This window comes from Amphibalanus amphitrite, unplaced genomic scaffold, assembly GCF_019059575.1.
Source record: "Amphibalanus amphitrite isolate SeventyFive unplaced genomic scaffold, NRLGWU_Aamphi_draft 000782F_arrow, whole genome shotgun sequence".
NCBI lineage: Eukaryota > Metazoa > Arthropoda > Thecostraca > Balanomorpha > Balanidae > Amphibalanus > Amphibalanus amphitrite.
The window spans coordinates 44,819-66,429 of record NW_024882276.1 but is presented as its reverse complement, the minus strand read 5'-3'; the positions used below and the strand labels follow the sequence as shown (position 1 = coordinate 66,429).

General features: G+C 48.4%; 1 protein-coding gene across 10 annotated transcripts in view; it reads left to right on the top strand.

Annotated features, from left to right (window-relative positions):
* Positions 1-21,611, top strand: part of LOC122366059 (protein kinase C, brain isozyme-like) — a 119,882-nt gene that overhangs the window by 77,244 nt on the left and 21,027 nt on the right. For 5 of the 10 annotated variants that reach the window (XR_006253829.1, XM_043337828.1, XM_043337825.1 and 2 more), the window contains 8 exons: positions 6,333-6,486; positions 8,781-8,878; positions 11,438-11,568; positions 13,217-13,237; positions 16,060-16,191; positions 16,645-16,818; positions 17,660-17,751; positions 19,082-19,193. Coding sequence is in view for 7 of the 10 variants with exons in the window: in XM_043337828.1 (XP_043193763.1) it covers positions 6,333-6,486; positions 8,781-8,878; positions 11,438-11,568; positions 13,217-13,237; positions 16,060-16,191; positions 16,645-16,818; positions 17,660-17,751; positions 19,082-19,193 (914 nt within the window). In the remaining 3 variants the exon portion in view is untranslated. The remainder of the gene's footprint in view (positions 1-6,332; positions 6,487-8,780; positions 8,879-11,437; positions 11,569-13,216; positions 13,238-16,059; positions 16,192-16,644; positions 16,819-17,659; positions 17,752-19,081; positions 19,194-21,611) is intronic. The other 5 variants (XR_006253831.1, XR_006253830.1, XM_043337829.1 and 2 more) reach the window with 1 other exon arrangement.

Here is a 21,611-nt window from a genome sequence, read left to right as displayed (position 1 = left end):
GTGGGTCATACAGTGGACCATACAGTGGACCACACAGTGGACCACACAGTGGACCATGCAGTGGACCATACAGTGGACCACACAGTAGACGACGCACTGGACTGGACAGCGAACCACACGTTGGACCGGCCAGTTGGCCAGCCATTGGTTCTGTTCGATGCCCCGACAGTGAATCCAGCGACAGACGCAGCGCGCGCCAGTGTTCCGACTGCATGGGCTGGCGTTTTGTCGTAGCTCTGATGTTGTCGTGGCTCTGTTGTGTTCCGCCATGACGCGTCCGGCTGAGTTTTGTTGACACGGCTCGCGGCTCGGTCGGTCAGATCACTGGCTGGCACAGTTCACCACTTCAACTATATACGAGTATATCGGGGCCGGGCAGGCGATACCGGCTTATTGTTTGTACAGCGATGATAGGGCGGCCTCGGAGCCGGCGTCTGCCGTTACACACAGAGCGGTGCCATGTGTGTGCATGTATCTATTATTAGTCTTAGCGAGATGTGATTGATGGGTGTGGCTAAAATAAGCCATGAACATATGATTGATTGCATTGAATATTGATATTGAAAACTTGTTGCCATTTACTTTGTTTTTATCGCTCCCCAAATTATCGGTTTTCTTAACACGCTCTCTTAATTAAAGCTGAGGATGTGAGGTCTTCATTGTGTGGCCAACTTTGCTGTTTCACGTCTAATTGAGCTCGAGTTTTGCGAAGAACAGTATGTTTTGTTTAGTCGCTAGACGCAGCGAATAATATCAAATGTTTAAGTCTCAGGATCACCGGTCAGTTTCAAAACCAGGCCAATGCCTAAAATGGGACCTTCAAGTTATCGGTAAATTGTTTCGGTAACAAGGGTTCACATCCTGAAATTATCACAAACTTTTGTGATTCCGTAGCTAAACTATGTAATTGGGGTGACGGAAAACGCGGACGAACTTGTTTAACTTCACGAGTAGTACCCACTGCCCTAGAGTACCTACCTCTATCGAACAGTACCCTAGCAAGGCGCGGAATACCACAACTTGCACCTGCCTGTTGGTTGAATTATTACCGTCTATTACCAGGTGACCGATTTCCCACGCCCATGGCCACGTCACTTTCATGCTGTCGTCTTTGTTATTTTACCACACTCATCAACCCAAAGATGACGTAGTAAGCAAACCGTAAACGAACGACCGCACTTTTCCAGGGTTAGTGACGGCCAGTATGCCTCTCATCTCTCCGCTGGCGCATGATAATTAATTATGAGATTGGCTAGTGAAGCGTTGCATTAATTAGTCCGGAGCCTATTTCTGCGACCGTTTGCTGCAGGGCGGCCCATTTTACGGCGGCGAACCATCGATAACCACCGGCTGCTCCATGGTGTTAGCGGGGGCTGTGGCGTCTGGGCTTACCCCGCCCCGTAACGGCGGTGGTTTACCATGTGAGGTGTCCTCTTTGTAAATGCTCACAAATTTGTAAAAGATGCCTATGCGGAAAAGTATGAATGCATTTGTTTCATTGTTCTTATCTTTTGTGTGAGAGTACAGTATCAGCAGGAATGTAGGAGATTAAATCGAATGGCAACTTCTTTCTTCCTTCTCATCATAGTTCGAAGAAAGGTTTACAAACTAGCTTATCAATTTATGTAGAAACGTTTTAATAGTTTGCTGTTTTGTTTCCGGCTTGTCTGAAGTTAAGTTTTAAATGCGATTCATTCATGTTTATTGCTAATGTTGTGTCGTCCCTAAGCGGCCGGGGTCGGATGCCTTCCAGAACCGTAGCGCCGATCGTCACCAAACTTTCAGTACCCTCCCGTGAATAGCTTTTACTCATTGTGACCAAAAATTTATCCAAAGGCTGATAGCTTGGCCGCTATAATGAAGTCGGAGTGACGTCATTTCTGCCATTTTCGACAAAAAAAGGTGTCGCGGGAAGGAGCTGAGACAACCGTCAGTCGCGTTTCGACTTATAGTCCAATGGTAATGCGGTTACGAAGCAGCTCAAGCTGCCGTCCGCCGCTGCACGCATCTCCGGGGGTAGTCTGGTGCGTGTCCGGTCACACGGCCGCTGGCTAAGCAGCGCGATAACGCAGCCGAGCGGCCGACCGCGACTGAGCAGACCAACCCCTATCCAGACCGCCGCCGGCTCAGTAGCGCAATAGCGCAGCCAACCAGACGGAGCGGCGATCCAGATCCGGTCGCCGGCTTGGGCCAGGATTAGGGGATCAGACCGTGTGTGCTCCAGCTGCCCTGCTCTCATGGAGATGTCCGGAAAAGCTATTGTCCTTTTTTCTCTGCCTTTTTCTTTCTCTTTGGTCAGAGTTTTTGTTAATGTTTTTTTCTTGTGGCTTTCTTTTTTGTCTTCGACCGAACATGAGTTGCTGTGAGTCCCATGAACGTTTCTTTTTTATCATTTTTTATCAGAAAAGGTTTATGATATTTTTGGGTCGACTCGTTTCCGGTACCACGGCTATTCTGCCTGGAAAATACTGATTATAACCTGAACTAGAAAAAACATGCATAATGCCCAACAAATGGGCGGATTGTTTAACCCTATTAGTGGCAGGGGGGGGGGTTGTTTTTATCCACCCCTCAGGTTTTTCGGGAATATCTCCGAAACCGCTGAAGCTACGATGATGAAACTTTCTGACTTTTCCTAAAACTAAATTGGGCACATTCCCTGAAAATTTCAAGTTCATAACTTTACCAGGGGCGGCTCCAGAGCACTGGGAATTGGGGGGTCCTATTCGTGAAGCGAGTCATTTGGGCGAAGATCACGATGCTGCACCAGTTTCGAACAGTGAATGAAAGGTATCATGTGATAACATATACAAAGTTATTGTGCATCCTCTTTTGACACGTTTTTGCTATAATAGGCGGATCCAGGCGTCCAAAAAGGGGGTTATTTTTTACCTCCCAACATAGGTGCCCTGACACCGCCTATGCATGACCAATACAATTTTAGTCGTTCTCTCATAAGAAAATTGTAACATAACAAGACCATTGCCACCCTTTTTAGAAACAGTACCAACAAAAACCTTATTTACTATACTTTTTGTGTACCCCCAATCTCAATGATCTGTATCCGCCTATGATTTTTGAAAATGCATATTTTTAGGATCCATGTGAATTCCTGGTTCATTCTCTATCGATCAGCAAAAGTTGCGTTAAGATTGGTTCAGAAACCTGGCCGTGATAAACAGTCTAAAATGTATCTGCAATTTGCCCGTTTTTACCCCCCTCTACCCCCCTATTGACATTTTTTAATTTTTTTTTTTAGAAATGTAGATCTCGTTGAGCGAAATCGAATGCCGTTTGAATTTTGAAAATCGGCCCGTTAGATCTCGAGATATCAAGGGGGGGGGGGTCGTAAACAGCCCCCCCCCTGCCTATTAGGGGTAGCCAGGAGCCTGCCACTAATATGTAGGGTTAATGTATTTGAACATTATTCAAAATACCGGATACAGGTACACCCGGGTCAACAGTCAGCTGTCAGTATTGAGTATATTGTCATTCCCCTTAGCTGATGAAAGAGGGCAACGAGGGAAACCTTACCTTACCTTACCTATACCTTACTTAGGGAGACCAAATGCCTGATTGGACCCGTTCTCAGCGAGCTCTTTCAATCTCCGTTAGATCTCCATCTTAACCCTCGCCCTGGCAGGGGGGGGTCGATGCGACCCCCCTAAGGTTTTTCGAAGATAGCGTAAAAACGGCGGCGCGCAGCGCCGCCAAATTTGGCACAGCCTATGGGGCAACCTTTTTAAATATGACCTGAAAATTTCAGGTCCAGGTGACCTTGGGTCAGGTCACCAGGTCAGAAAAACCGGTACAAGGTCATGGTCAAATTTCAATTTTCTTTTTGCACCTCTCCAACTCACAGTTTTGCACTGATTTCCTTCAAACTTTCAGGATGTGCTAAGTTCACCGAGTTGTATGACATATAGTTCGGATTTTTTGAGGTCACTGACCTGAGGTCAGTTAGAGGTCATTACGTCGTAATGTTAAGCCTATGGGAAAATACTAAATTCGGAAAATACTGGAGATATCCGCTTCGTTCTTTCACTTTTGTGCTTTGAAACCATAGTACTTAACAGCAGGTCACTTGGTGCTTCTTTGTTTGGTGTACTTATCCCTGGGTCAGGTCAAATGAGGTCAATTGAGGTCAAATGACGTTTTTGCCAATAACTTGGCACATAATGACGCTAGAGCTTAAAAAATGGTATTATTGTGTTCCTGGTGATCAGCCGAATCGAATGATATGCGATATGCTGCAATTTGGTTAACTTGAACTTAATTAATTAATTAAAGTTTACTTAAAATTTAAGAAAAACTTTAAGTACACTTAAGAAAGCAAAAAAGTATATCACTCGACGCGCCTTGACGTTCTGAGTTCACTGGTGCTTTTCTTTTTGCTCTATCTTAATTAGATCAAAAGTTATAAGCGAAAAACTTTTGACCTGTTTTTAGCGAAATTTTTACATTTATACCCCCCAAAACCCCCCTAAATATAGAGCAACCAAATTTGCACAGGGGCGAGAACTCCAGGGGGCCCACCTACCAACCAAATTTGGTGTTTCTAGGTGCCATAGGAGCCAATCGCGAGGGGGAGGGGGGGTCGCATCGACCCCCCCCCCCCCCCCCCTGCCAAGCCGTGTTATGAAAAATGCCCTGCCAGGGCGAGGGTTAAGAAGGAAACAGTGCAATGTCATGCCTACCAGCTTCTTGTCTCGCTTCCAAATCCCCGTGACCACCTTCCTAGTTCCTATGGCTGAATAGTGAATAACGCAAGTCACCGTGTCCGCTCAAAATGTCGCTGCAGCAACAAGCCTTTTCACCGTTTGAAGGGCTGGCTCCGCTAACTTATCCAGCTATTACCATTGCATCGGCGGGAGCTTTCTGTCTCGCCCACGACCTGTTTCCGTCCGTGCGGCCCTCCCACGGCCTCCTCCCGTGCTCTGCCCGCTCTCCCGCTCTCTCTCTCTCCCCCCACCGCTGCATACATTAGCCGGCTGGGTGACCGCGGCGGCGTCTGATGGTGGCAGTCCGTGCCACAGAACTGATCCAATTACCCCCCGCGCAGAGACTCATAGCGGCCCAGCCACATTACACAGAGAACGGAGAGACTCAGACTCAAAGTGACTCCACTCGGAGTCACAGCGAGCCATCCAGACACAGGCCTCAAACTGACCCTGCCAGACTCATAGCTCCCCAGCCTCACTGTGTCGGAGAGAGACAGACTCTAACCGACCCTTCTCGAACTTATAGTGACCTACGTCCTACACACAGAAACATAGACTCAGACTCAAAATACAACACTGCGTGTGATGCTCGGAATGACGCAATTTGTTGGGTTCATTTTGTAGTGAATATTTCTTTACTTTTTCTTTGTTTCTCTTTGAATAAGTTCATTTTATTTTCGCATAAGTCCATGATACTTTCCTGGGAGTTGTGTCAGGCTCTCTACCAAAATGGGCCAAGTGTCTCTCAGCGTTAGTTCCTAATCAATACCAATGCTTCCAGACGTATTACGGAAATCGCCACATGCTTAGGCCATCGGGGGCATATTTGCTCGCTACGACACTTTTTGCCTCTGTTTTTATCCTCTCCGTGCTACTTTTTCATTAGTTGTGTTGTTATTTTTTTGTGTCATCGCTTACCGTAATGATGTCCCCTATAAGCGCCACTGTAGCTCACCGTAGCTCACTGTAGCTCACTGTTGCCACAGTAGGTCATAATTGTGCACAGCGTGGTCCGCGTTTTCCGGGCTAGCTGGTCCTATTCACCTTGTCTGGTGTCGGGCTTCGCAGGGTGTGAGATCTAAGAGTGTGCGGTGGGATAGATTATCACTCTTAATGACAATTATATGGACGGAATACACCTCATAGTTATTTACAAAATAGATATAAGTTATGCATCAGTTTTTCATCCGATGCCTCAAGCCTCGAATCACACTCCGTTTGGGATTGGTATTACTTTTCCTGCATGCTTGGCAACGCTGGGGTAAGATTGTCGTTACCCGTGTTTTACCTTCATGAAATTATAGCTTGAAATGAGCAGCATTTATTGTACGACATCATAAATAACATATCATCATAGACATTATGTCATCTGTTATGATACCTATTACCTAGGCCACGTTCCTACGCCTCTATTCCATGCCACTTTTCGTGAGCCCCATCGGAGTCTGGGGCTGTTTTCGGCAACAAAAATTATTAGTATGTCACTTCATTGCGTTATGCTTCGAGATCTACCAAACATCAATGATTAGTTGTCTAGTCAATCCTCTTACGTCAGTCATCTTATCTCTCTTTTGACTCATTTATGACCACCGCCCGTCTGGTCCGTTTCAGTCCGGCAGGGTAAGAACCTGATCCCGATGGATCCGAACGGCTACTCGGACCCCTACGTCAAGCTGAAGCTGATCCCCGACCAGGATTGCTCTAAGCGCAAAACCAAGACCATCAAGACGTCGCTGAACCCCGTCTGGAACGAGACGTTCACAATGTGAGTGATGGCGAGAGGGATGGCACGGGCCGGGAACAGGCACTGGGCGGACTGCTTTTTATAGTAATGGTCCTCAGTGAAGTCAATGAAGCCTTCAGTAGAGTGCATTTATTCGGCCTGAATATTTCTGGTTACTGCCGTTTTATGCTGCATGGAATGATAGAGGATCCATTGAGTGGTATAATCCGATTATTTTGTCATCGAGGTCATTTGTCATGCTCGAGCATGTATGCTATGATTTGATTTCTTGTTTGTTTTCTTTTTGAAGACCAGACTTATGTTCAGAAGGAGTCTCTCTGATAGCAAATGTCTTAGCTCATACAGTTTGATGGTGTACTCTGGCCATCGCTGGTGAAAAATCGCTGCCGTTGCGATAAATTGGTATGTTCCCTGTGGCCCGCAGCGTCCGGCGCCGGCCCCGGATAGACGCCCGTTTGATATCGTCCGATGCAGCCGTTTCGCGTTTCTGCGAATGCAACGGGTGCGGGCAGATTTACGAAAATTAAAGGCGACCTGAGCGGCCGGCTATACGGGCGCCGCCTTTGGAGACATCGATCGGGAAGCCCGGTGGGAAATTCAGACCTCCGGCTGACTGGGTGGGGTCTATGGCGGACTGGATGGGGCTCTGGTTGACTGATTGGGTGGGTCTCTGGTTGACTGGGGGGAAGGGTGTCTCTGGCTGACTATATGCACCGTCGCAATAGCAGATTGCAGAGCAATAATATGACTGCGTTCTGCACTACCCCAAACTGCCTAACTTCCCATAGGTCGTTCTGCTTTGTGCCTGAGTTCATAGTTGAGGGACACAGAATGGCATTGGGTAGAACCTCTCTGTTCGCCATCTTGTGACGAAACTGGGCGACATTATACTAACGATTGGGAGCATATTCAGACAGCCATGAGAAAAGTTGGTACGGGTTCAATTACATTTCGTATTGCTGAAGTTTGGACATTGACGAGAGAGCCCCGTAAGGAACATTTCACCACGCGACGGTACCTACAGGGACGAGTTTGGCTGGCTAAGTATGGTGCTCAGTGCTCGGTACTTACTCTCTGGAGAGCTCTGAGGAAGGGATTTTGGGTATTGGCTTAGCATAACAATGATACATGTTCTGTGTATGCTTTTGTTTTGACTCATGTTTTAACGAAGAATAATGACAAGTGAACCTCCCTCGGACAACTGGGTTGCACCACCGTATACGATTTCTCTGTTGGCTACTTGTAACACTTTATAAAACACCACATGACTTTAGGAATGCTTCTTCTTTTAGTGCGTTTAAATTGGCAATCAACATTAACTACTAATCTAGTGCACGATTCCTGAATTCGTTAGGCAGTTAGCCCAAGGCATAATTTTGCCATACCAATCACGAGGACCATCCCCCTGTGGGTATCCGTTCGAAGCATATTATGACAAATCTCAGTTGAAATGTCTGAGTTTATTTATCCTGCGCCGTCCCCATGCGGTCTCACATACAGCCCAATGGTCGCCGCTGCGCCGCTTTGTGAACCGCGCGGCGGGCGGCGCCGAGTTGGAAGCGGCGGCGGTCGCCCGGTGGCGGCGCCGGCTCACCTAATGAACCCCAGCTGCGCCCGACCCCACGCTCCCCACGCGCCATCGGCCCACGGCTGACGCAGTAATTGGCGCAACACAGCGCTCTGAAGTGGAAAACAGCGCCCCGCTCTAAAGCAATACAAGCGCCCCGAGCGCCCCAGCACGAGCTGCTCTGCACTGTTTTTGTAGCCACATATAGCGGTGGGACAACCGGACATGGGTAACGACTTAAAGATAATAATGTATAGTTATTTTAGGTGCGCTGTGTTAGCTCGCACACCGACAGCAATCCTCCGCCGGAGGCTTTTCGTTCATTTTGGAAAAAAATGCGTTTCCTAGTGCCGCGAAAAATGCATTGACAATATTTGGACTATTTTGTCCCATATGACGTCTTTTTGACCTCACTTGAAAATTATTCTTGTAAAATGTAGCAATTGTCCACCTATATCAATACGCGAACAGCCGAGCTGAATTGAGCTTGACTTCTAACCTGGGACAGTGTACGCTGTGATCAGACCTTGAACCATGATCCCTGTCAGCTAACTAAAACCACGACCTGACCTTGATAGCTAACTTTGACCGCTGACCTTGACCGCTGACCTTGAGCGCTAACTTTGACCGCTGACCTTGACCGCTGACCTTAACCTCTGACCTTGAGCGCTGACCTTGAGCGCTGACCTTGAGCGCTGACCTTGACCACTGACCTTGACCGCTGACCTTGACTTCTGACCTCGGGCAGTGAGCTGAAGCCTGAGGACAAGGACCGCCGGCTGCTGGTTGAAGTCTGGGACTGGGACCGCACATCCAGGAACGACTTCATGGGATCACTGAGCTTTGGTGAGTGGCAGGACGGCGTTACAGGATACACTGGATGTTACAGAACAGCTTCTGTGAGTGGCAACACTGGATGTTACAGAACAGCTTCTGTGAGTGGCAACACTGGATGTTACAGAACAGCTTCGGTGAGTGGCAACACTGGATGTTACAGAACAGCTTCTGTGAGTGGTAACACTGGATGTTACAGAACAACCTCGCTGAGTAACAGAACGGCCCAGGGCGACACTGGATGTTACAGAACAATACTGATTGTCATGTCATACGGCACGGAACAAGAACAGAATTGGTCGTCGTCGTCATGCATTTGCTTTACTACACTTTGCACTACACATGACGCATACCTAATGCATATGTAGCCGTCGTGATATTGCGACTTATGTAAAACAACATGGTAATAACGTGGATGTAAAGGCCTATAGTGCCGAGATCATTCATGTGAAGTTTCTTGGGCAGATTTATCCGATCTATTGAACGAAGCATGAAATTTGAAAACTGGTTCGGAGGTTCAAAGATCAGCGGGATGAAAATGTCCCATTACGTGCTCATAACCGAATTATGTTACCGAATTATGCCAGCAAGGCGCAGTCTGAGAGCTGTGGCCAGTCCTTAAGTGTAATGATCATTTGAACTGGTGGAATCCATTCCAATATGAAATATGAACTGAAACTGTGTGACAGATTGTGTATAATAATTTTGTATTTGTAAACCAAGTTACTAATGTCTGCAATCCCGTTGCCCATGACAGAACGGAGGATATATTGAATTCATTACGTACCACCAAGGAGGTCGAAATGTAAGCATAATTGATTTGAATGTCAATATCAGTATGTTTCCAGAAGTTGCATCGAATCGCGCCTTCATTTGGGATAAGCTTGCAATTTTGCGATGATGGTAATGAAGCGATGTGAAGTCGAGCTACGAATAAGGATGCCAAGCTTGAGCCACCGTAGCTGGCACGTTTTTCCCGGAGCCGGAGTTGCTGGGTGCCGGTACACAGAGCCGGAGCCGGAGCTTCTAAAAATTGGTTTGATCTACCTCTGAAAAGATCATATCCAGACAAACCAAAATAGCTGAGTGTGAGATGAGTGCGCTCAATATTTGAAGTTTAGATCCGACTGGTAGTGGAACTACGGCCACGGTCCTGGTGGGCGAGAGACTGCGTTAATTATTCCGACAGGAGGCCAATTAGTGCGCTGGAGAGAGTTAAATTAACCTTTAGAGTGTAGACTATATATTAGTTTATTTGAATGTGTTATATTGTGATATACAGGTATTATGGAGTATGTATGAAACAAGGCGCTTTGTCATTTTGCGTTAACGTTAACAAAATAGTAGCTCCCGTAGCTCAGTTGGTTAGAGCGTTGGACTCCGCGTGGTGAGAGCACGTGTTCCCGGTTATAACAGTCCGGGTTCGAAACGCGACGGGCGCTAGACATTTATGGGCCTCCTGACAGGTATGGTTGCGGTTGGTGGCAGGCCGTAGCCAGGCGAACTCAGCGAGGGGACCGGCCGTGCGCGGCTTTGTGCGCACGTTAAAATTCGGACTCTAAATTCTGCCATAGAATCGGAACTGCGCGATCGGAGGGTAGAGGGCAGGGTCATCGCAACAAGCTTCGCTTAGCGGTGGCTCTGTCCTTGTGAATCCTTCCCATCAAAAGGTTCGGACTAAATTTATAAAAAAAAATCCATCTAATTTCGCTCATCTTACACATCAGAATGGCCAGCAATAAGCTCAGCTTTAAAGGGACCCTCACACCTTAACATTAGATTTGAGTTGAGATAGCCAAAATGGGGTCCCTGGCTCACAATTACCGGTTTCGGCACTCACAACATCGAGAAATGCCTTAAATCGGAAATATTGAATTTCAAAATTGCAGCATTTTGTTTCAGAGGGGCTAATGCATAGGAATATCCCTCTGAATGTGTGACGTCAACGCAGATATCTAACGATTTTTAAATGTTTGACTAAAACGTTTTGTAGCACGCGGTGGTATATGCTGCTTTGCGCGCAACAAGTGCCGCACTTTCAGCTGTCAAACTATTGCTTCCAAATAAAGTCGCTAGGAACAGCGGAGATCCCAAAAAGTAAACAAAAGTAAAAGTCTAATATCTTGAAAACCGGTGAATATTTTTCGGTGAAATTTGGTAGATATTCGTTTCCGCTCTTTCTGAACCGAGCGACATCACTTTCATGCCAATTCATAATTCATAAACTTTTTTGAAGGTGGGAGGGTCCCTTTAAATCTCTCTTTTCGCCCATATAACTTCGCATGAAGTAGCCTAGACTCATTCGTTTCTCACCACTCACGAAATCTATTTTTCTTGGTTTCTCACGTTGAATAGACTCGATCGCGCTCCATGACCTATGCTCAGTGGTTTGGTCAATGATCTATATACTCCAGTCTGCTCTAACTGGTGACCTAGCCTCATTGTGTGACCTCTTGCGCGCTGACTACCTGACCTGTGACCCAGACCCAGTCTGACATTTTCCCAACCATCTGACCTGTGACCTCGTGTGACCTCTCTGACCTCGTGTGACCTCTCTGACCCCACTGTCAGGTATCTCGGAGGTCATCAAGGCGCCAGTGGACGGCTGGTTTAAGCTACTCACTCAGGACGAGGGGGAGTTCTACAATGTGCCGGTGCCGCCCGAGGGCACCGACATCATGGAACTGAAGGAACGCGCAAGGGTGAGAAAATGGGGACTGCTCCGGTGAAAAGGGGTGTGGTAGGGTGAAAAGGGATATGGCAGGATGAAACGGACCACAGGGAATGCTTGAGGATAAGGGATTACTCGAGGAATAAGGGATTCCAGCCGTACGTGAACTGGTTGGCTGTAAAAGGAATGTCCTCAGGAATATTCGCTCGAAAATGGGTTGATGTATCTGGGAAAACAAACGACATGTCCCGTCATCTCATATCATGTCGCCTCAAACAGGGCATAAGACATTCCAGGAGATGCACATACATCTCATCAAAATGGTATGTCTCGTCGGACTCGGGTCACCACAAAGTACGAGCGTTTCATCACCTGGCTGCTTGGCCCGTGCGCCCGTACGGCGCTGAGAAATTCGCCAGTCGACCGGATGGCCGGCAAATTCATATGACCTGAGGCATTCGGCCGGTATAAATAGCTGCCTGCAATGAAAGCCAGCCGGCCGCCGGTCCGGCTCCGGCGCGGCGGCGCGAAATTGGCGCGTTGAAGACATTCCCGGCGCGCGGCGCCGATCTGGGCGGTTGAGTGGCTCGGGGGCGGCCGCCACCAGTGGCCGTGGGCCGCCGGTGGCTGTGCAGGCCGTCAGGAGGCGGAGACGCCATCAATTTCACACTGGGCGCTCAGTGCCAACGGCCGATATTCAATTACATTGACGGCGCTCCTCGGCACTGTATCGGGTTGGTAGAGCAGGGAAGCCTGTCGCGCGCTGACGAAGTCTTTATCCAGATCATTTTACCAAGAGGCCGGGAAAGGAATGGCGGGGCTCGATATTGCATTTACAACAGAAAAAAAGGCGAGAATGTCACAATGTCACATTATGCAGTCCTTACGAACCGCATCTATAACTGCCAAGCCTTTCTTGAAGCGGGGCTTCATCGGGCTTAACAACAAAAAGAGAAATGACCCTTAAATCCCATTGGTACAAATTTGCAAATATCACGTGACTTCATAGTTAATCATATGATTTCAAGGTAAGCATTCACTATTCATGCTCCTTATGGCGACGCTTTTGAGAGGCGAACCATCTGCATTGCATCCCCAGCTAAGAAATTCAGCGTCAAGAGTTTGTTCCATGACCTTTAGGCCACCGGCTTTTGATGTGCAACTATCATCTGCACTTTTGGAAGCTTCCTCATTGTTTATGCAAACCTACTTCTTCATCAATCCCTCATGAACTTTCTCAATCTCAGATTCTGATACGAGCCTGTTACTTCATTGCTGTTTTCTTCTTTATGATCTTGTGATCGCACTAAGTTTTCCTTGCAATAATTTGCAGCAATCAATTATGGTTACCTATCTGAAATGTATTGATGTTTGCACCCACCCTATTTGCCATCTACAAAACGCTAATGGTAACTTTCTTCTTGCCTCAGCACCACTTTGGCACCGTACGTAACTACACCGCAGCACTTCTGCCATGCGCGAACTGTAGCACTCCGACTCTTGATGGATGCTCTATCCTCAACTGTTTCTCTCTATGGCACCTTCACTATGTAAACCTCCTCTTGATGCACTGTGCGGGCTGTTGATGTTCGGTGTGTACCGGGCTTTAGTGATTCTGTCGGCCACCAGTCTTCGCTGCCTCTGACCGGCCGCTGCCGCGCGGCGCACCTCTGTTTCAGGGCCGGGGATCTATGACCGACGTAAGACCCGTTACCCCGAGTGTGCCGTGTGCAAGGTCGTGTGCGAGAGCGTGTTTGTACCGTGTGCACAATTGTGGGTTGATAGGCTCGCGAACGCATGCTTGATTTTTTTGCGTTTAGCGTGTGTGTGCTTGTGTCTTTTGAGATTGCTATTTATAGATTCCCTTAGAGAAACACAATTTTAGACGGCCAATGGGAAAAGCAAAAACTTACATCATTAGTCACACCGGTTCTGAACAACGGTTGACAATTGTTAGCTCTGGACTAACACGCGGGGCAACCGCAGCAACGCACAACCGGTACACACCGCTATACGAGATAGGCATAACTATCGTACGTTACTGTATAACGCCACGGCAGACCCGGCAGTGACATTTTATAGCAATTCAGTCCAGTAGTAGCCGCTGGATACCCGACCTGATTGGTAACGCCAGTTGAGGGCAAGATAGCCGCGTGGGAGGGATTTATTTCGCCGAAACATTTCAGCCTGTTTGACAAAGTAATTCGGCCGCACGAGCTGCTCTTATATTTAGCTCCTCCTAAATCAAACCAAAAATGTTTGTAGCAATGATTTCTGCGTAATTATTTATTACTGTTATCAAGCTGATAGTAAGCCTTATAGGACCGTTTTCTGATACAGAACACAAATAGCACAAATACGGTCACCGCTGGCTCGCGACTCGATGTGTGCCTGCCAGCGGTCCCTTCCAGTAGATTACTGTACGGTCGCTCCCATTGTGTTGGTGTGGGGCGCCCCGTGGTGTCTTGTAGGACGGGCCAGCAGCCCTGGCGGATGGCGGGGGAAGCGGGGAAGGGTAGGGAGAGGGCTGGGTCCGCGGTCTGTGCCTCCACCGGAGCCCGGATACCATGACTGGAATTGGCCAGGATTGATGGCCGCTGCACCAGCTGCTCTGGGGACGGGGGGGAGCACGGGAGATCGATCATTCCCGGTCAGGGGGGCAGCAGGGGGGGGGGGGGGGTCTGCGGGAGAGAGATTGTGCAGGACAAGACTGAAGATGGGTGATACTGCGGCGCACCGTAGGATTATGTCAGCCACCGGGGAGCTCCAGAAGGCGGGACAAAGGGCTGCGGAGACCGGGGTAACGCCGAGGTCAGGTCAGGGCGCGGGGGACCCTGGATGAGCACTGAGCAGCTGGACGGGAAGCTGCAGAAATAAGTGTAAGAGTGGACTGTCACGAATACTGGGCTTTTATTGACTGTGTTTATTTTCTGAGAAAGGGACATTGAAGCTAGATTAAGGCGCTCAAAAATTGAAATGATCGGACACAAATATTGTTATTTATGCATGTCCATTGTCCAATCGCTGCTGCAAACACCAGCATGCCATGAAGCACCGTTCGGCTCTCGCTAAACCAAGGCAAACAGCAATTATGCTAGCGCCTATTCCCGGAACTCTAGGAAAAGTGGGACTGGGAGTTTGGAAAGATGGCGAGATAAAATGCAATGCAATAACTCACTCATATCTTTCAAATAGTTTAAGAAATTTACAATATGCTTGAGAATAAGATTTGTTTGGCGGTCAGTTTAGATAAAAAATAACTCGGTATTTACTTCTAGGCATCTATCGTCTCCATAAGACAGGTTTGCACTGCTGCTTGGGACACACCCACATGCTGTGCCGTACACTTAATTACCTCGATTTCATCGGTCCCGTTATTCTCAACTTCCCGTGAGGGCATCACCTGACTCCTAAAAAAAAACTCTGATTGGGGCGTGGGTCGCCCACAGCGGCGCCGTCCCCAGCACTCGTGGGCGTGCCAAGTAATGGGTTTTATTCAGCGCGCTTGCCGTGGAGGAGACAGCCGTCTGGCTATGTCAGCGAGTGTGCTGACGGGTGGCACGGTGGGGTTAATCGCTACTTACTGGGAGCTGCTGCCACCGACACTCGTGACGTGGTTGGGGACGGAGGAACGTTAATGAAAAGCCAATGATGCATGAGCGGGTAGATGAATGTCCGTTATGAACGGACTTTTATTAGACATTGGTAGGAAATTCGTTGCAAACGTGCATTGTGAATCTACCTCGCTCGTGCACCTGGAGTAACCGGTATTGTGCGGTTTTGTGTGAGGTGTCTTTTAAAGTGTCGGTTGTTTGATACGGGGATGACAGTGTTCTGCAAATGAGTGCGATTGAGTCCGGCATGCTGGAATTGGTGCTGTCTTACATGCGTTTTGTGCTTTGAAGTGACAGTTTTTTCACAAAGTGGTTTTCTTGGTTTTCTTAGTTTGGTTTTCTTAGGATTTAGATTTAGAAGATATGGTTGATCAGCACGAATGAGGACTTAGCTTGCGTAGATTCATGGTATATCTGTGACCAGCTGACCAGTGTAGTTTGCAAATAGTTAGAATTGCGTCAAACCTAAATCGAGTCATTATTCACTCGCTAGTGACCTAGTGCGCGTACGGTGCGAATATCCTCTAGTGCATGGGCTCGACTGTTCGGAACTATTTAAAAAAAGTTTATAAGTTATCCGATGATCTACCTAATACAATACCGGACATGCAAGTGATAGATTTCTTTGACAGCAGCTCAAGTCAGACAGGTGAAATTATGTTTCACATAAACATCAAGTGCACCAATATTGCAACAAATGCCTTTGTTGCATATTAAATACCTTCACTGCGTGCAGCGATAGATCATCCAGCATGATCGTGACGTCCTTGTCAGTTGTCTGACGATCACATTTTACGGTGCTCACCCCCGCCCTTTCAACGACCACATTGCATGAAAACTTGCCCGATCCCTCTGTAGCGTAGGCCAACCCGCTCTGATGGCTAACTGTGATTACACGGACGTTGCAGAAGACATCGCTGACGATCCGGGCCAGCTTCTCGGAGCACAAGGACATTCCCCACAACATGGGCAAGAAGGACATGATCCGGGCGACCGACTTCAACTTCCTCATGGTGCTCGGAAAGGGCAGCTTCGGCAAGGTACGTCAGCGGACGCTGCCGCCCCAAATCAGCGGCAGTTGCATCTGGTTGTACTGAGTGAAAAGCAACAGCTGGTCAGTGGTAATGCTGCTTTAAAAACTGCTTATGTCTAAGCTGAGCCAGCAGAATCTGAATGTAGCCCTCGATTATCCAGCGAGCCAGCCATCGGTCACACTGAGCTGAAACCACCGATAATTTATCTGCCGGTAACCGGTATGAGCGCTAATTGAAAGCTGCTTGCACCCTGTGGACGTAGCCGCTGCAGCCCATGTCGACCGGTTGGTCTTCCTGGACATGTAACTCCGTGTGCTAGCTCGAGCTACGTCCACCGCGATTCTTTTGATCAAAATTTGGTCTTTTAACTGTACAAGTGGATCCTTCCTGTCTCCTCTCCATTAACCGTTGGCCCACACCTCTCCCTCTGACCCCAGCCCTATAACCCGACGTCCTCAGGTGATGCTGGCGGAGCGACGAGGCACGGACGAGCTGTACGCCATCAAAATCCTGAAGAAGGACATCATCATCCAGGACGACGACGTCGAGTGTACGATGATCGAGAAGCGAGTGTTGGCGCTGGCCAGCAAGCCGCCCTTCCTCGTCCAGCTCCACTCCTGCTTCCAAACTATGGTAAGGAAAGGTATATTTACTGGTGCTGTTGAAATTTCGCTCTTACTGTTTCAAGCTATGAGAGAAATGACACTATTTATGCGAGGTTGGGGAGTCGGAGTTGGAGTTGGAGCCGGAGTCGCCAAAATCTTGCCGACTCCTTGCTGACTCCGACAGCGGAGTCGGAGTTGACACTGCATGGCTCAAAGTCATACCCTACACCCGTTTGCTTGACGATATTTCGCTCGTTTAAAATCAGATTTTGTTGAAGCTAAGGACATACTCCTGTTTACGACGAGCATTTTCATGGAAAAGGCTGAAGTACTGCGTCAAAACCTGTTTTATTTCCACAATCCAATATTACGTGAGACGTATAATTGCAATAACTACAAGGCCTTGAAACGCGTAAAAGGTCGTTTCAAGCACGAAAAAAAGATCACCGACATGAACTTTACTTTCGTTATATGGACTTAAAGAGCATTGTGCGGAGTCGGAGGTGGAGTCGGAGTCGGAGTCGGAGTCGGAGTCAGAGTCGGAGTCGATTGTTGAAGTCGGAGTCGGAATCGGAGTCGTAGTCGGAGTCACCGAAAAGCTATCGGCTCAGCAGCCCTGATTTTATGTATGTTGACCTTTTTATAACCAGCGTTGCTACCGAAGTTGTTAAAGTTCTCATTTTGTATTATGAGCAAACAAATTTCGCTGTCCTTGTTATGATAAATGTATATCAGTCTGACATCAGTATAATGTGTGTCATATTTGAGTGACGTATGAGAGCTACCCACCGTCTTCTGCCCGTGATCTTGCCACGCGCTGACCTCGGCTGGCGCACGCGCTGACCTCGGCTGGCCCTTCCTCTCCGCAGGACCGGCTTTACTTTGTCATGGAGTACGTCAACGGCGGCGACCTGATGTTCCAGATCCAGCAGTTCGGCAGGTTCAAGGAGCCCGTCGCCGTGTAAGTGGACATGTTGTCGACTGAATTGGCGCACAGTGCACTACCGAAATATGAAATGCTTGCTATTCTGAATTTACCTTGCCCCTTATTACGGAGCGAGCGAAGCGAGCGTAGTCTTTCCTTAGATTAACGGAAATTTCTGAGTATGAGCGGCCGGCCGTGGTCACGGTTTTGTGACGCTTATATCTCAGCAACCACTTGACCGATTTACACGCGGTAATTTTTGTAGGGTAGCTTCATTCCTTCTACCAAGTATTGGACTATTCCCGATGCATGTAGGTGACCCCTTATGCACGTGCCACGTGCAAAACGAAGAGGTGTCACTTTTGTAATTGTTGCAATATCTCGGTAACTACTTGGCCGATTGCGCTGAAAGTTGGCATGTAGGTAGGCACCCACTAGGCAATGCATATCCATGTGCCAGAGTTGGGGTGCTGCTGCACGTGCGCACGTGCAGGGGTCGATTCCAGATCTCGAGAACGGCTGGACCGATTGCGCTCAAATTTGGTACACGGTTACGGAGCAGTTAGTAGGGTGCCGTGCACAAGTCAGTTGGAGGTACCCCCTCGCAATTTCGCACGTGCAAGGCCCACCCTCTCGCTCGCTCCGTTAGTCGCCCCATAAGGCGCTATACTGGTGCTATTAGGATCGTTGATCTGTTTAGTGTTTATGTGTCTTATTAGTGTGTGATATCGATCTTAAGCATGAATAATATTTATCATTGCTTATACGACGCATGACTGATGACAAATATTCGGTATTTCTCGTCCATAAAGCTGTAATTGAGCCATGAAACGCATAGTTGCGTGACTCGACCGTTTGCGTGTTTAACGAAACTAGAAAGACTGAGATAACGGAGCCACACATACGGGATAAAAGGCGTCACCGGCGGCCCGTCGGAGCTATCCGGAGCCGTCTGTGTATTTGAACGGTCAGGGTGCATCCTCACTGGAGGCTGAACCCCTCCCCCTCCTCCCCATACATTGGCAGAGTGCCGAGATGTAGAATGTTGACCGTTTACCACTGACTATCGACAGTCAACTGATAACTGATGGCTATCAGTTGATGGACATCAATCAGCAACTGTTGACTGATAAGAACTGACTGCCAACTGATTGATCAAGCCCACTGATCGAAAATTGATCGAAATCGAAAACTGATACCAGTTGATCGAAGATGTAATGACAATTGTTGTTTTGTTGTAATCGCATGTTATTGTCACTGAAGCATTAGTTCCCTCTGCCGAGTGCCGACGCTCCGCATAATTGACGATCACGCCGCGCCGTACAGTGGTCATTGATCATTGATCCTATCATTGGCTTATTGGCAGGTTCTACGCGGCTGAAATCGCCATCGGCCTGCTATTCCTGCACTCGAGGGGCATCATCTACAGAGACCTGAAACTCGACAACGTGCTGCTCGATCAGGACGGACACATCAAGGTAATATCAGTGAATCGAGACCTCACATCAAGGTTGCATCATTCAATCGGACTGGATACATCCGTTTTCGCTTCTTTTCCTCCTCTATCACTTCCCCTTCTCGAAGTCTGTCTGTCTGTCTGTCTGTCTCTGTCTGTCTCTGTTTCTCTCTTTCACCTTCTATCTCTCTTGCTCTCTTTCTCTCCCTTTCTCTTTCTCCTTTCTAAACTTTCCTCTCCAATCCATCCTCTCCGTGCTTCTCTATTGCTTTATCCTCTTACTTTCTTTCCTCACTTTCTCTCTTTTCTTTGCTTTTCTTCGCTTTCTCGTTTTCGCCTCTGCTGTCACATATCACTGTCATTTATCTTCACATCCAGGCCACTGACGCAAATGGCACACACATCCGTCCTCCTCATTAGCACAAATGTATATATGTCATCTGCCTGGAGCGACTGGGATGGGGAAAAATGGAACTAGGCACGCTAAGAAGAATGAGACTCAAAACAAAGTGTACTGTAGAAGCGTTCCAAAAGATTCAAAAGGTTGATATTGAAAACAGCTATAGGTCCCTGTGGTAACTTTTGGTTGCTTGTAGACGCGGATGGCATCTACAATGATGGCTTGTAGATAGGCAACTATCTTTCTCGCCTGAACCGGCATATGATGAGTATATTTCCATAACGCAAGTCCCTGTGGGGGAGAGGGCTCAACAGAGCGCCCCCCCCCCCCCATCTCTGAACTACTGGCTCGTTTTTGACATGTCAGACGGCGATAGGCCCGGAACAACTGCCGAATGTAACCTAATTTTGTACACCTCGAGGCTACTAACAACATCACTGGCTAAGTCTAAAAGAAATTTTTTAACATTTAGGTATTTTCATGCTTCGAAACTTGCTAAAAAAAAAATACGTTCAAAAAAATTTCATCCAAAACCAATGGTAAAAGTGGAGTCTTTTCTATTATTCCGAACTGTCAAGGGATACCAGCAGCCCCTTTCGCTTTGCGATTGTGCACTCCTACCAGGGGCCCGGGAACGATTTTCAAGTTGAGGGGGCGAGCCTAAAATACCTGACATGATGCATATGAAACAGTGGCGTAGCTAGGGGTCTAAGGGGACACGTACCCCCCCCCCCCCTCCATCGGGTTCAAAGGGACCTTCGGGTCCGAGGGGCCCTGCGGCGCCATTTGACCGCTGAAGGTCAAACCGCTGACGCCCCATGGGGCTCGTTAGAACACCACATGGGCCCTAAATAGCCACACTAATATCTCCATAAGGGCCCCACGCCGGCTTCTGAGCGCCTCTTGCGCCTTTTCAGGGCACCTCGGTGGTCTCCAAAGGCCCGTTACTGGCCTCTGAGAGTCCTTACCGGCCTATGATGGGCCAGTTCTAGGGGCATTTCCCGCCTGTGATGGTCCCACACTTATTTTTCTGAGGGCCCCATAACGGCAACTATGGGGCCCTCATCGGCGCCTATGAGGGCCCACAGTCACACCGGTGTCTCTGAGGGTTTCACACACCCCCAACTCTGAGTGCCTACACCAAACCTATTAAAATTAAGCCCTGTATCGGCGGCTCTGAGGACCCAACCAACACCTGTGCATCTGAAGGCCACCCACTGGTGACTTAGGGTCCCACACCGGTGAGTCTGAGGGCCCCACCGGCGTCTGACAGTACCATGCCGGTCTCTAAGGACCCCACAGGACTTCTTCTGCCGGCCTAAGGACCCCTTGCCGGTCACTGAGACCCCTGCCGGTTTGTAGAGAGTTCACGTCAGCAGCTCTAAAGCCCCCACACCCGTCTGTAACGGCTCCACACCAGCGTCTATGAGGGCCCACAGCAACGCCTGTAAGGACCCTCATCGGCGCCTCTGAGAGAATCACACTAGCACCTCTGAGCGCCCACACCGGCACCTGCATGACGGCACCACACTGGTGCCTCTAAAGGCCCCTTACCAGCGGCTCTGAGCGCCCTACGCCGGTGATTCTGAGGGTGCTGCCGATAACCGAAGGTACCACATAAGCCCTTAGTGTCGCTGAGCTTTAATCCCATACCGGCCCTCTAATGTATTCCATGCATCCCATCCCATACCGAGGGCGCCACGTCAGTGCACTCATTGCCCCACACCCCTCCCTCACACCCGGAGCGGGTAAACTGTGTTATACCTATAGCAACGATTTTACCACTGTTGTACGTTATGCATTTCTCAAAGTTGACTCAAAATGGTCCAGTATAAAACTGGCCTGCCAAGCTTATGGCCAAGGTCAGGCCCAAATCAAAGTGGGATGACAATAGCAGATGTTGTCATATCGATACTGTATCAGCAGAAACCATTCAGATGGCAAGAAAAATGCCGTGTGTTGATGTTTAGATGTTTAAAGGAAACAAGAAGGAAAGAAGTCCGGAAAAGGGAGGAAAACCTTTTCTCGCTACCTCAATGT